The 16,637-nt window shown below is 39.5% G+C and overlaps 1 protein-coding gene across 2 annotated transcripts in view; it reads right to left on the bottom strand.

Annotated features, from left to right (window-relative positions):
- The window catches only part of VPS13A (vacuolar protein sorting 13 homolog A), a 276,506-nt gene that overhangs the window by 114,237 nt on the left and 145,632 nt on the right, over positions 1 to 16,637 (bottom strand). For both annotated transcript variants that reach the window (XR_011567943.1, XM_070794243.1), the window contains exons 34-35: positions 14,858 to 15,005; positions 452 to 599 (exon numbers count right to left, since the gene is read on the bottom strand). Coding sequence is in view for 1 of the 2 variants with exons in the window: in XM_070794243.1 (XP_070650344.1) it covers positions 452 to 599; positions 14,858 to 15,005 (296 nt within the window). In the remaining variant the exon portion in view is untranslated. The remainder of the gene's footprint in view (positions 1 to 451; positions 600 to 14,857; positions 15,006 to 16,637) is intronic.

The raw sequence follows: 16,637 nt of genomic DNA, 5'->3' as shown, positions 1-16,637 counted from the left end.
ATGATTCCTTCTGCTCTATTTTATCCATGTATCTTCTAAATATTTGCTGGAGTCCATCACTAATGATCATCCTCTTTTGAGACTGCTAATATTTTGATACTTCTAATATTAATATGAAATATTCCACTGGAACATATGCTTCACTAGGAACAAGGGAGAAGAGAAAGGATGAGGAGAAAATTTGAAAACTGAAAAACAGGAACTTACAGGGGAGTTAGGATAACCAAGAAAAAAACACATACTAAGGAATTTTGTCACAAGAATTAGAAATTTGATTCAAAGAAAAAAAAACAACAGAATGACTAATAACAGATAAATGAGAACTACTTGAGTAAGATTAGCTAAATAGAAAAGGTTTATAAATTTTACTTTACCCAAACCTACAGTTAGGGAGAATGAAAGGAAGGAGAGAAGGAAAGGAGGAGGGGGCTAATTTAAGGTTAAGACGTACCTGCCGCATGGTGTGACGCAGTAGTAGCACCACTAGTAACACTGGACTGATCCTTTGTTACCTCATGTGAAGCACTATCACCTTCATACCATATGTTGCCATATAATGTTTTAAAAATGGTCGTTATATCTTCTTGACTAAGAATGAACTGTTAAAAAAATAAGATTTGACCATTTCAACATTACTACCTCATGTAGTGAAAAAGTTTTATACAAGGAAAACTGTTTCATTTCAAACCCCTGCAAAACCAACTTTTAACACATTAGATACTTCTATTAACTGAAGGCTTCATTTTCTAAATGACCATGTATTCTTTAGTACCCTGTGAAATACAGAACTAAATTAAATGCCAGTATCAATACCAGAAGCTATGAATGATAAACTTTGTTATGAATGCAGCAATTAGCCTACTAGTTTTAAGCCTTTAAAATGAACTTTTATCTTTAAGTATCCATGTAGCTACTCTATATTTTTTTTGGTTAGTAAGCCCCTCAATTGACAAATATGGAATAATAAAAAATAATAAATTCAGAACACTTCCTAACACCATACACAAAAACAAATTCAAAATGGATTAAAGACTTAAACATAAGCCCAGAAACTATAAAGCTCCTAGAGGAAAACACAGGCAGTACACACTTCAGCATACTTAACAGCAAGATTCTCTTTGTCCCACCTCCTACAGTAATGGAAATAAAACAAAAATAAACAAATGGGACTTAAATAAGCTTAAAGGCTTTTGTACAGTAAAGGAAACAATAGTCAAGATTAAAAGATAACCCTCAAAATGGGAGAAAATAATTGCAAACAAAACTGACAAAGGATTAATCTCCAGAATATACAAGCAGCTCACACAGGTCAACATGAGGAAAACAAAAAGCCCAATAAAAAAATGGGTAGACGAACTAAATGGACATTTCTCCATAGAAGACATTCAAATGGCTAATAATCATATGGAAAGATGCTCAACACCACTCATTATTAGAGATATGCAAGTCAAAACTACAATGAGGTATCACCTCACACCGGTCAGAATGGCCCTCATCAAAAAAATCTACAAACAATAAATGTTTGACAGGGTGTGGAGCAAAGGGAACCCTCTTGCACTGCTGGTGGGAATGTAAATTGATACAGCCACTATGGAGAACACTATGGAGACTCCTTAAAAAACTAGGAATACAACTATCTCATAACCCAACAATCCCACTATTGGGCATACACCCTGAGAAAACCATAACTGAAAGAGACACATATATCCCATGTTTTCTGCAGCACTATTTACCATAGCTAGGACATGGAAGCAACCTAGATGTCCATCAACAAGATAAATGGATATAGAAGTTGTGGTACATATACACAAAGGAATATTACTCAGCCACATTTGAGTTAGTCCTAATTAGGTGGATGAACCAAGAGCCTGTTATTCAGAGTGAAGTAAGTCAGAAACAGAAAAACAAATATCACATATTAATGCATATATATGGAATCTATAAAGATGGTGCTGATAATCCTATATGGAGGGCAGCAACTGAGATGCAGAGATAGAGAACAGACTTGTGGCCACAGTAGGGGAAGAAGAGGGTGTGATGAACTGAGAGAGTAGCATGGAAACATAAGAATTACCAGATGTAAAACAGCCGGTGGAAATTTGCTGTATGACGCAGGGAGCTCAGATAAGATGCTCTGTGACAACTAGAGGGAAGTCCAAAAGGAGGGGACAGATGTATACCTATGGGTGATTCATGTTGATGTATGGCAGAGACTAATACAATACTGTAAAGCAATTATCCTGCAATTAAAATTTTTAAAAATACATTTAAAAAATTGAAAATATTTTACAATATGTTTTACATGAATTATTTTACCTGAACCTCACAAAAGTTCTAGATACAAAGAGTATAATCTTGATATTATAAGAAGATGAGACTTAAATGATTAAGTATCATGCTTAAGTACACTTAAAGCAACACACTAACTCAAAACTCTATGCTTTGCAAATTCAACATTAAACCACTAGCATAAGACCTGTCTTGAAAGCTGTGACGGTTAATTTTATGTCAACTTGACTGGGTCATAGTACATAGAGATTGAGTCAAATATTATTCTAGATGTTATATATACATATGGTATTGTAGACCATCTACAAATGCTCAGCTCCCTTCTCGGGGGGGCAGATTCACTAGAATGAAATTGAGTCGTCCCCTATCAAGACACCCCAAGTAGCAGCTGTTGCAGGATATCACATATTTAACTTCTCCTGGATCTCAACTTCAGAGTCAGGGACAGGTTAAAATTGAGTCTTCAGGAAATCAGTCTAATGCACCCAGATCAAGAGTATACAGACACACACACACACCATAGCCTTGATTAGATGGACCTTTGTTGGCAAAGTAATATCTCTGCTTGCCGGGAGCCGGCATATTGTATATTGAGTGCATATTGCATATTGAGTGCAGCACTTTCCACAGCATCATCTTTCAGGATCTGGAATAGCTCAACTGGAATTCTATCACTGCAGGGAGCCAGCGTGAGGAGCTCCACCCATGACAAAGGTCATGAGGAAGGAGGCTCGGCATACGCAAAGGCGGGATCGAGCTTCAGGAGTCCCCCTGGAAATCTAACCCCCAAACCAGAGTCTGCCTACTTTCTGCTTTGTGCTTTCACCTACACCTCTGACTTTACGGGGGGCTGTCCCCCACTACCTCTCTCTGAAAAAAGAGTTAGCTTACAGCTCCAGTTAATAATTCCTGGGTGTGACAGTGTTTCAACCTACAAACTCCTTTGGAAATCCTCTAGCCGGCCTGAATAGGTTTTTCCGGCACATGTGATTGCTCAGAGCCTCCCAACTGTGAGAGGCAGGAGATGTTCTAAACTGTCTAAACACAGATTCCTTTGAGTAGTTAAAAGATTGATTAGAAATTGTATTGGTGAAGGGATTTTCACTTGTTGGGCCAATGTTTGCTGCTAAGTCTCCATATCCCTTACCTGCTGTGTCCCTGGCAGTGTACTGATTAATATAATTGGTGTAAGTAGTAGCTTTAATGTTTGTAACCTGGGACCCTTGAGTTATTTCTTTTTCTTGTTATAGCCCACCACACCTTTGCTCTGTAGGAATGCAACTTTATCTAATGCTTTTGGAGGGTGGCTCCTGACCAGTCACCTTTAGAGAAAAATAAGTTTTCTGAAGAAAGGGTCTTAAAATGTTAACAGGCCTCCAGGCCAGAAGATGATGCAAATCACCTAAGCTTTTGCATATGATAAGTTTGCAGGAAGAAAGCCTGGCTTGCTGCATGACTCTATCCCTTCCCCCATTATCTTCTATGCATAACTTAAGGTATAAAAACTACTTTGGAAAATAAAGTGCGGGCCTTGTACACCGAAACTTGGTCTCCCCATGTCGTTCTTTCTCTCACCTTCTGGCTGAATTATTCAGCCTCTTTTCTTCACTGAATTTTCTTACTGAGCTATCCTTATTCTATTACTCTTTATATCCTTAATTAACGTTTAATTAAGCAGTTGTTTCCTGATCCTCGCCGACGCCGTCCCCGCTTCAAATTCCCTGGATCCACCGGGGCTGGACCCCGGCATCTGCTTTTTAATATGCTACCTATGTTGGTCATAACTTTCCTTCCAAGGAGTAAGCATCTTTTAATTTCATGGCTGCAATCACCATCTGCAGTGATTTTCGAGCCCCCCAAAATAAAGTCTGACACTGAGATTTGTAAAGTAATATCAACTGATTTATGTCTAAGTTACTGACTCATTTGCCACTTCATCTTCAACATCTCCATTCTTCTAGGACCTCTGCTAGGTTACCTCATATATTCCCATGGCTTCAAATACTATCTGTAATTTGATGATTTCCAAGTCATTTCTAGCCTTAGACTGCTCCACTAAGATCTTTATTAAAATATCTGACTGATTACTTATAATACCATGTCTAATATTGTTTCCTTCATGACATTTACCATAATTTTTAACTATTTTAACTATGTGCCTGTCTATCTCACCTCTGGATCACCACCATCCCCTGCATTATACTGGTAAGCTCCATGGAGCCACCAACAATGTCACAATTCCTTTGTAATCAGATTTCCAATATCCAGCACAGGGTCTAACACATAGCAGGCACTCAAATATTTGTTGAATAAGTGATCAACATTCAGAGAGAACAAGATGGTGGAGGAACAGGTGCACGTAGAGTGCATCTCTCTCCACGGATACATCAGGAATACACCTTCAGACACAGAAGTGCATGCAGTACACCAGCTGAGAGCGGACAGGAGCACGTGACCTGTGGAACACAATATACAGAACCATGCAAAACTCAGTAGGAGGAAAGAACTAGGGGGAAACCTAAAAGTTTACTAGGACTGGACCTGCCCTCGGCAGGTGGGGAAATTGAAGCAGGGGACCGATCCCCACATCAGGGTAACTGTCTGAGTCAGAGGAGAAACATTTAAGGCTGAGAGTGAAACAACTGATCTGTGGCTGAATGAGAAAAAGACAGTCCTTGCTGCAGCTGTTGACTGTGGAGAGACCCCCCTCCCTTCCCTGAGGGAAGGTGATGGAGGAGATTGTGGTGGGAAATGCCTGTGGAAGAAAGCCAGGCAACCATGGAAGCAAGGCAATACTGCGGAATCACATGTAGCGGGTGGAACCATCACCATAGCCTCTCTCTCCCCACAAGGCCAGCATCAGCAGCTGATCAATAGAGGCGGCCCATCAAATGCCTGAACCACAGAACGGAAGAGTAGGACCCCACCCAGGGTATCCTTTAAGTGACTGATGCCACAAACTACAGAATAGGACCCCATCCAGGGAGGCCCCATTCTATGTGTTTGATGCCCCAAATGACAGAGAAGGACTTCAGGCAAGGGAGTCCTCTAAGCACCTGAATGGGCAGAGCTACAGACAAAGACTGGCCAAAGACACCTTCTGATAGCCAGCTATCAGAGGCTCAAAAAAAAGACTCTGATAGGACCACAGCCCCAACAGCTGAAGCAGTCTGTGTCCCTGCACACTTGATGCCACCAGGGTCCCCGCGACCCGAGCAACTGCGCCACCTACACACTCAACTCTCATTGGCTCAGAGCTGCCACAGGCAAAAAAAAAATCTTGCGCCTATGCACACGGGGTTGCTTTGTGTACTGCTTGTGTCCAATACGGGTTGGCAAATACTGGTTGCCATACCCTTCTAGAGCACTGTATTTCCTGCTGCACTTGCCACCAATCCCGAGTACCTGGTGCTGGCAGAACCCCTGCAAACTAAGCATCTGCACCACCTCTGCACCTGGCCCTCATAGGGGCAGATCCAAATCCTTTAAGGCAGCCTCAGGAGTAAACCCCAGTGAACGACCCACAGGCAGAGGTGGAAATAAAACCACAATTGAAACCCAGGGGCAGTGCAGCTAAGGAAGAACACCCAAAACTTTCCCGTCAGCTATACAAGCTGCAGATTAAACCCACACAATCAACTCGGCAGACTCTGTGTATATGGAATATATAAAAGGACATTGAGAGCTCCCACACACACACACAAATGCAACAGTTCTGATAGCTGTGGACACTGGAGGCCAGAACACACAGGAGGAGGCCCAGATTAGAATCTGAGCAGCCCCACAGCAGGTCCAGGGACCAGCACAGTGGTGGAGGGCATCCTAGGGAGGTGAGGCAGACTGTGACTCCCAGTGAGGGAAAGGATCCTGACAGCAGGGACTCAAGAAAAACATTTATCATTCTTATGTTTTGACTTATTCTGTAGTTTCCTTTGGATTTTTTTTCTTTCTTCCTTCCACCCCTCTGTTGTAGTTGTCAATTTTATTGGCACTATGAAATCTAATTAAACTCTTGAGATTTTTTCCTTCCAACCACATTTTTATTGTTGTTATAAACCTCTGCCTCTCCCTTGGGCTTCTGCAGTCCCGTGGAGCTTTTTTTTTTTGCTTTTGCTTTCCTCCTTTTTTTGTTCTTTTCTCTTTTACTAAATTTTTAATTTTTTAAACCTAGCATTATTTTTTCTACATTTATTCCATTGCTTTTCCTACTGTTCTTTTCCCCTTGCAGTTAATCTTTAATGTATATAAATCTTTGTTGTCTACTTCTATTTAGCTTTCCATATCTATTCTTTCTTTCCATTCCTTTCAACACATTTGTTAATTTTGTTTTTATCGCTTTATTCCCCAACTTGCGCCTTGCTTTAGTTTTGTTTTCAGTTTGTACTTTAGTTAGTTTTGTCCTTAACTGATAGATATAATTTTTGGTTTCCTTGTTCAACAGGTCAATTTATTGTACATTATTTTTGTTGGACTGTTTTGATTTTGCTTATGGGTATATATGTATATGTCTATATTCCATTATTTTAATTATTATTTGCCTGATTTTGTACCTGCCATTTGTCTGGGATTCATCTTTGGTTTCTCTTTTTAGGGTATCTGGTTTAATCTCACCCAATAACAAACCATTTGTGGAATCTTCGTTCCTGACCAGAGATCAAGCCCTGAGTTTTTGGAGTGGGAGCACTGGTTTGAACCCTGGACTACCAGAGAACTAACCCTAAGGAATATCAAATACTGAGAACTCTCACAAAGGAAACCAATTAAATACAAGACCTGGCATCACTCAACCACCAGTAGCACCCTGTGCAGAATGCCTCGTTCAAACAACAAACATCACAAAAATACAAACCCAATCGTCAACAGACAGGATGACGACTTCACTCACCATGCCCATCAGAGGAAAAACAAAAAACACAGCATAAATTTCACCCTATATGAAGCTTATACAAACCACTGCACCAACCTTAGAGGGCAGAAACCAAAAGGGAGAAAGAATTCGACCTTGAAGCCTGAGAAAAGGAGACTTCAAACACAAGAAGTTTCAAAAAAATAATGAAAAGGCAGAGAAATACTACAAAAATAAAGGAACAAACTAGAAACATGGAAGTCCAAATAAATGAAGAGGAAATAGGCAAACTACCTGAAAAACATAATCAAAATGTTGAAAACAGAATGGAGAAAATGCAAGAACCAATTAACAAAGACCTAGAAGAATTAAAGAATAAACAGAGACAACACAATTACTGAAATTAAAAATACTCTACAAGGAAGCAATAGCAGACTATCTGGAGAACAAATAAGTAAATTGGAAGATAAAATGGTGGAAATAACTTCTGAAGAGCAGAATAAAGGAAAAAGAATGAAAAGAACTGAGGATAGCCTCAAAGACCTCTGGGACTGTATCAAACGTACCAACATTCAAATCACAGGGGTCCCAGAGGAGGAAGAGAAAAAGAAAGGGTATGAGAAAATTTCTGAAAGGATTACAGCTGAAAATTTCCCCAACATGGAAAATGAAATAGTCAATCAGGTCCAAGAGGCACAAAGAGTCCCATATAGGATAAACCAAAGGAGAAATACACCAAGAAACATACTAATCAAACTAACAAAGATTAAACACAAAGAAAAATATTAAAAGCAGCAAGAGAAAAGCAACAAGTAACATACAAAGGAAACCCCATACGTTTAACAGCTGATTTTGCAGCAGAAACTCTTCAGGCCAGAAGGGGATGGCAGGACATATTTAAAGTAAAGAAAGGGAAAAATTCTACAAGCAAAATTATTCTACCCGGCAAGGATCTCATTCAAAATTCATAGAGAAATAAAAAGCTTTTCAGACAAGCAAAAGTTAAGAGAATTCAGTACCACCAAACCAGCTTTACAATAAATGTGAAAGGGACTTATATAGTTAAGAAATACAAGAAAAGAAAAAGATCTACAAAATCAACGCCAAACACTTAAGAAAATGGCAATAGGAATATATATATCGAGGAGAGTTATGACCAACCTAGATAGTATATTTAAAAGCAGAGACATAACTTTGTCAACAAAGGTCCGTCTAGTCAAGGCTATGGTTTTTCCCATGGTTGTGTATGGATGTGAGAGTTGGACAGTGAAGAAAACTAAGCGCTGAAGAATTGATGTTTTTGAACTGTGGTGTTGGAGAAGACTCTTGAGAGTCCCTTGGACTGCAAGGAGATCCAACCAGTCTATCCTAAAGGAGATCAGTCCTGGGTGTTCTTCGGAAAAACTGATGTTGAAGCTGAAACTCCAATACTTTGGCCATCTCATGCGAAGAGCTGACTCACTGGAAAAGACCCTAATGCTGGGAAGGATTAAGGGCAGGAACAGAAGGGGATGACAGAGGATGAGATGGCTGGATGGCATCACCGACTTGATGGACATGAGTTTGGGTAGACTACCGGAGTTAATGATGGACAGGGAGGCCTGGCATGCTGTGATTCACGGGGTTGCAAAGAGTCAGAGACGACTGAGCGACTGAACTGAACTGAACTTTAAATGTAAATGGATTAAGTGCTCCAACTGAAAGACACAGACTGGCTGAATGGAAACAAAAACAAAACCCACATATATGCTGTCTACAAGAAACCCACTTCAGACCTAAAGACACATATAGATGGAAAGTGAGAGGATGGAAAAATACACTCCATGCAAATGGGAAGCAAAAGAAAGGCTGGAGTAGCAATCCTCATATCAGACAAAATAGACCTTAAAATAAAGAAGATTACAAGAGATAAGGAAGGACACTACATAATGATCAAGGGATCAATCCAAGAGGAAGACATAACTGTAAATATCTATGCACCCAACATAGGAGCACCTCAATACATAAGACAAACACTGCTGCTGCTGCTAAGTCGCCTCAGTCGTGTCCGACTCTGTGCGACCCCATAGACGGCAGCCCACCAGGCTCCCCCGTCCCTGGGATTCTCCAGGCAAGAACACTGGAGTGGCTTGCCATTTCCTTCTCCAATGCATGAAAGTGAAAAGTGAAAGTGAAGTCGCTCAGTTGTGTCCGACTCCTAGCAATCCCATGGACCGCAGCCTACCAGGCTCCTCCGTCCATGGGATTTGCCAGGCAAGAGTACTGGAGTGGGTTGCCATTGTTTGAAACACTAAAAGACATAAAAGGAGAAATTGACAGTAACACAATAATAGTAGGAGATTTGAACATCCCACTCCCACCAATGGACAGATCATCAAAACAGAAAATTAACAAGGAAACACAAGTCTTAAATGATACATTAGATGAGATAGATCTCATTGATATCTTCAGGACATTCCATCCAAATGCAGAAGAATACATCTTCTTCTCAAGTGCACATGGAACATTCTCCAAGATAGACCACATCTTGGGTCACAAATCAAACCTCAGTTAATTTAAGAAAACTGAAACCGTATCAAGCATGTTCTCCAACCACAACGCTTTGAGACCAGATACCAATTACAAGAAAAAAAATGTAAGAAAAAGAAACACATGGAGATTAAACAACACATTTCTAAATAACCAATAGGTTACTGAAGAAATCAAAAGGGAAATAAAAAAATTTCTAGAAACAAATGACAAAGAAAACACGATAACTCAAAAGCTATGGTATGCAGCAAAAGCTGTTCTAAGAGGGAAGTTTATAGCAATACAATCCCACCCCAAGAAACAAGAAAAACATCGAACAGACAACCTAACTTTACACCTAAAACAACTGGAAGTCCTAGCTACAGCGATCAGAGAAGAAAAATAAATAAAAGGAATCCAGATCGGAAGGGAACAACTAAAGCTCTCACTGTTTTCAGATGACATAAAAAACCCAAAAGACAGTATCAGAAAATTACTAGAGCTAATCAGTGAATTTAGCAAAGTCAAAGGCTACAAAATCAATACACAAAAATTACTTTATTTCTATATACTAATGATGAAAAATCAGAAAGAGAAATTAAGGAACCAATCCCATTCACCATTGCAACAAAATCAAATTAAATATCTAGAAATAAACTTAGCTAAGGAGACAAAAGAAGTGTACACAAAAATTACAGGACACTAATGAAACAAATCAAAGACAACATAAACAGATGGAGAGATATTCGATGTTCCTGGGTAGGAAGAATCAACACTGAGAAAATGACTATACTACCAAATGCAATCTATAGATTCAAGGCGATCCCTATCAAATTACCAATGACTTTTCCACAGAACTAGAACAAAAAATTTCACAGTTCATATGGAAATACAAAAGACCCCAAATAGCCAAACCAGTCTTGAGAAAGAAGAATGGAGCTGGAGGAATCAACTTCCTGACTTCAGATTATACTACAAAGCTGCATTCATCAAGACAGTATAGCACTGGCACAAAAACAGAAACGTAGACCAATGGAACAAGATGGAAAGCCCAGAGATAAACCCAGGCACCTGTGGGTACCTTATTTTTGACAAACGAGGCAAGAATATAAAAGGGGGCAAAGACAGACTCTTCAATCAATGGTGCTGGGAAAACTGAACAGCTACATGTAAAATAATGAAATTAGAACACTTCCTAACAACATACACAAAGATAAACTCAAAATGGATTAAAGACCTAAATGTAAGACCAGAAATTATAAAACTTTTAGAGCAAAACATAGAACACTCAATGACATAAATCAAAGAAAGATCCTCTATGATCCACCCACTAGAGTAATGGAAATAAAAACAAAAGTAAACAAGTGGGACCTGATTAAACTTAAAAGCTTTTGCACAGCAAAGGAAACTATAAGCAAAGTAAAAGATAACCCTCAGAATGGGAGAAAATAAAAGCAAATGAAACAACTGACAAAGGATTAACTTCCAAAGTATACAAGCAGCTCATACAACTCAATACCAGAAATACAAACAACCCAATCAAAAAGAGGCAGAAAGACCTAAACAAACTTTTCTCCAAGGAAGACATACAGACAGCTAACAAACACATGAAAAGGTGCTGAACACTGCACATATTAGAGAAATGCAAATCAAAACTACATGAGGTATTACCTCACATGGGTCAGAACAGCCATCATCAAAAATCTACAAACAATAAATGCTGAAGAGGTTTGGAGAAAAGGGAACAGTCTTGCACTGTAAATGAAAACAGTCACTATGGAAGACGGTATGGAGATTCCTTAAAAACTAGGAATAAAATCACCATCTGACTCAGGAATCCCATTCCTAGGCACATACCCCGAGGAAAGCAAAATTGAAAAAGACACATGTATTCCACTGCTCACTACAGCACTATTTACAATAGCTAGAACATGGAAGCAACCTAGATGTCCATCCACAGATGAACGGATAAAGAAGTTGTGGTACATATACACAATACAATATTACTCAGCCATAAAAAAGAACACATTTGAGTCAGTTCTAATGAGGTGGAGGAACCTAGAACCTATTATACAGAGTGAAGTAAGTCAGAAAGAGAAAGATAAATATCATATTCTAACACACATATATGGAATGTAGAAAAATAATACTGAAGAATTTATTTTCCAAAGCAAACCATTCAATATCATGGTAATCCAGGTCTATGCCCCGACCAGGAATGCTGAAGAAGCTGAAGTTAAACAGTTCTATGAAGACCTACAGGACCTTTTAGACTAACACCTAAAAAAGATTTCCTTTTCATTATAGAGGACTGGAATGGAAAAGCAGGAAGTCAAGAAACACTTGGAGTAACAGGCAAATTTGGCCTTGGAGTACAGAATGAAGCAGGGCAAAGGCTAACAGAGTTTTGCCAAGAGAACACACTGGTCATAGCAAACACCCTCTTCCAACAACACAAGAGAAGACTCTACACACGGACATCACCAGATGGCCAACTCTGAAATCAGACTGATTATATTCTTTGCAGCCAAGATGGAGAAGCTCTATACAGTCAGCAAAAACAAGACTGGGAGCTGACTATGGCTCAGATCATGAACTCCTTATTGCTCCAATTCAGACTTAAATTGAAGAAAGTGGGGGAAACCACTAGACCATTCAGCTTTGACCTAAATCAAATCCCTTATCATTATACAGTGGAAGTGAGAAATAGATATAAGGGACTAGATCTGATAGACAGAGTGCCTGATGAACTAAAGACATAGGTTCGTGACACTGTACAGGAGACAGGGAGCAAAACCATCCCCAACAAAAAGAAATGCAAAAAAAGAAAAGTGGCTGTCTGAAAAGGCCTTACAAACACCTGTGAAAAGAAGAGAAGCAAAAAGCAAAGGAGAAAAGGAAAGATTTGAATGCAGAGTTCCAAAGAATAGCAAGGAGAGATAAGAAAGCCTTCCTCAGTGATCAATGAAAAGAAATAGAGGAAAACAATAGAATGGGAAAGACTAGAGATCTCTTCAAGAAAATTAGAGATACCAAGGGAACATTTCATGCAAAGAAGGGCTCAAAAAAGTACAGAAATGGTATGGACCAGACAGAAGCAAAAGATATTAAGAAGAGGTAGCAAGAATACACACAAGAACTGTACAAAAAAGATCTTCACGACCCAGATAATCACAATTGTGTGATCACTCACCTAGAGCCAGACACCCAGGAATGTGAAGGCAAGTGGGCCTTAGGAAGCATCACTATTAACAAAGCTAGTGGAGGTGATGGAATTCCAGTTGAGCTATTCCAAATCCTGAAAGATGATGCTGTGAAAGTGCTGCACTCAATATGCCAGCAAATTTGGAAAACTCAGCAGTGGCCACAGGACTGGAAAAGGTCAGTTTTCATTCCACTCCCAAAGACAGGCAATGCCAAAGAATGCTCAAACTACTACACAATTGCACTCATCTCACATGCTAGTAAAATAATGCTCAAAATTCTCCAAGCCAGGCTTCAGCAATATGTGAACTGTGAAATTCCAGATGTTCAAGCTGGTTTTAGAAAAGGCAGAGAAACCAGAGATCAAATTGCCAACATCCACTGGATCATCAAAAAAGCAAGAGAGTTCCAGAAAAACATCTACTGCTTTATTGACTATGCCAGAGCCTTTGACTGTATGGATCACAATAAACTGTGGAAAATTCTGAAAGAGATGGGAATCCTAGACCAACTGACCTGCCCTTTGAGAAACCTGTATGCAGGTCAGGAAGCAACAGTTAGAACTGGACATGGAACAACGGACTGATTCCAAACAGGAAAAGGAGTACATCAAGGCTGTATATTGTCACCCTGCTTATTTAACTTATATGCAGAGTGTATCGTGAGAAATGTGCGGCTGGAAGAAGCACAAGCTGGAATCAAGATTCCTGAGAGAAATATCAATAAGCACAGATATACAGATGACACCCTCCTTATGGCAGAAAGCAAAGAGGAACTAAAGAGCCTCTTGATGAAGGTGAAAGAGGAGAGTGAAAAAGTTGGCTTTAAGCTCAACATTCAGAAAACGAAGATCATGGCATCTGGTCCCATCACTTCATGGGAAATAGATGGGGAAACAGTGGAAACAGTGGCTGACTTTGTTTTTCTGGGCTCCAAAATCACTGCAGATGGTGAGTACAGCCATGAAATTAAAAGGAAAGTTATGACCAACCTAGACAGCATATTAATAAGCAGAGACATTACTTTGTCAACAAAGGTCCGTCTAGTCAAGGCTATGGTTTTTCCAGTGGTCATGTATGGATGTGAGAGTTGGACTGTAAAGAAAGCTGAGCACAATAGAATTGATGCTTTTGAACTGTGGTGTTGGAGAAGACTCTTGAGAGTCTCCTGGACTGCAAGGAGATCCAACCAGTCCATCCTAAAGGAGATCAGTCCTAGGTGTTCATTCTAAGGACTGGTATTTAAGCTGACAGTCCAATACTTTGGCCCCTGCTGCGAAGAGATGACTGATTTGTTAAGACCCTGATGCTGGGAAAGAGTGAAGGCAGGAGGAAAAGGGGATGACAGAGGATGAGATGGTTGGATGGCATCACCAACTCAATGGACATGAGTTTGTGTATGCTCTGGGAGTTGGTGATGGACAGGGAGGCCTGGTGTGCTGCAGTTTTGGGGTCACAAAAGGTTGGACATTACTGAGCAACTGAACTGAATGGAGAAACAGACATAGAAAATAGACTCATGAACATAGGGAGAGGGGAGAAGGTGAGATGTATGGGAAGAGTAACATGGATCTTACATTACCATATGTAAAATAGAGAGCCAATGGGAATCTGTTGTTTTGCTCAGGAAACTCAAACAGGAGCTCTGTACCAACCTAGAGGGATGGGATGTGAAGGGAATTGGGAGGGAAGTTCAAAAGGGAGGGGATATATGCATACCTATGGCTGATTCATGTTGAGATTTGACAGAAAACAACAAAATTCTGTAATGTAATTATCCATCAATTATAAAATAAATAAATTTTTTTTAAAAAATGAAAAAAAATCTTTTTACAAAAACAGAAAAGAAAAAAAAGATCAACATTCAATGCATTCTAGTTTATATACATGAGCTACTATCTCTTTTCTGACCAAGGTATGTTTACATAACTTGTACATACAAAATGACTTATGTCCCCAAACAATAATTTTTAACCAACAAAAGATACATCAATAAGGATTTAAAAGTTACCTCCATGGGCTTTAGCTGAGCATTTAGATTGAAACAAGGAACTTCCTGGAACCACTCCCACGATAAATTTCGCTCAACCATCACCTCAAGATTTAATGGCAATAGTAGATCCAGTACTTCCTGGTATGCATCATTAATATATTGAGTCCTATGAGTAGAAATAAAATTGTTTTTAATAAATTTCATACAGTATCAGAAAAAATTAATCATTTTATATATAAATAATAGAAATAAATAATTTTGTGTGTGTGCAGAGGAAAATGGAATCAAATAGTCTTTCCATGAAAAATGAGAGACGTTCCACCTCCCTAGAAACCTAGGTGACGTTTCTCTGAGCTGAAGTTCTCTGTGTTAAAGAAAAATAAAACTTTTAAATAGGATTTTTATAATATATTAAAAAGTGCCAAAAATATACATGTTGGACAATAAACTCTTAAAATGAGAATGTTCTCTACATAAAACAAAATGCATTATACAAGACCTTAATATGAAAACATTTAAATTCACAGATTTACACATATCAGAAGATTACTACATATCCCTTTACAAGAAACTAGTCTGCAAATATGAAATTTCTATTTTTGCAGATCAAATACAGTTGAGTATGTATAATTTTATATTAAGGTGTACCATATTTGCCTTTCCAAGTCCGTGTAAGGGTAGGACTGAGCCTCAGGAATTGTGAAAAGACTAGTTGGTTACCAAACGCCTTTCAACTAACATGAGACCAAAGCAGCCTCCCAATATACCTTCAAATGACAACCTCAAAGTGGTCCTCCTAAATAATACATCTACACTTTAATTGGTATCAATCATGTGGCACTGGAATGGCAGCTGCGTGGCGCTGGAGTGGTGGTGAGGAGATACCCCACATCCAAGGTCAGAGAAACCCCAGTAAGACTGTAGGCACTGGAGTGGCAGCTGTGTGGCACTGGAGTGGCCGTGAGGAGATACCCCACGCCCAAGGGCAAAGGAGAAGCCCCAGAAAAACAGTAGGAGAGGCGAATTCGTGTTTATTTTTTTTTAATTTTATTTTTAAACTTTACAAAATTGTATTAGTTTTACCAAATATCAAAATGAATCCGCCACCGGTATACATGTGTTCCCCATCCTGAACCCTCCTCCCTCCTCCCTCCCCATACCATCCCTTTGGGTCGTCCCAGTGCTCTAGCCCCAAGCATCCAGTATCGTGCATCGAACCTGGACTGGCATCTCGTTTCATACATGATATTTTACATGTTTCAATGCCATTTTCCCAAATCTTCCCACCCTCTCCCTCTCCCACAGAGTCCATAAGACTGTTCTATACATCAGTGTCTCTTTTGCTGTCTCGTACACAGGGTTATTGCTACCATCTTTCTAAATTCCATATATATGCGTTAGTATACTGTATTCGTGTTTTTTCTTCTGGCTTACTTCACTCTGTATAATAGGCTCCAGTTTCATCCACCTCATTAGAACTGATTCAAATGTATTCTTTTTAATGGCTGAGTAATACTCCATTGTGTATATGTACCACTGCTTTCTTATCCATTCATCTGTTGATGGACATCTAGGTTGCTTCCATGTCCTGGCTATTATAAACAGTGCTGCGATGAACATTGGGGTACACGTGTCTCTTTCCCTTCTGGTTTCCTCAGTGTGTATGCCCAGCAGTGGGATTGCTGGATCATAAGGCAGTTCTATTTCCAGTTTTTTAAGGAATCTCCACACTGTTCTCCATAGTGGCTGGAAACCCCATTCCCACCAGACGCTCAGAGGGCTCAAACAAACCTCGTGC

This window comes from Bos indicus, chromosome 8 (genome assembly GCF_029378745.1).
Source record: "Bos indicus isolate NIAB-ARS_2022 breed Sahiwal x Tharparkar chromosome 8, NIAB-ARS_B.indTharparkar_mat_pri_1.0, whole genome shotgun sequence".
In the NCBI taxonomy this organism is placed as follows: Eukaryota; Metazoa; Chordata; class Mammalia; order Artiodactyla; family Bovidae; genus Bos; species Bos indicus.
This window is presented reverse-complemented; position numbering and strand designations above follow the sequence as displayed.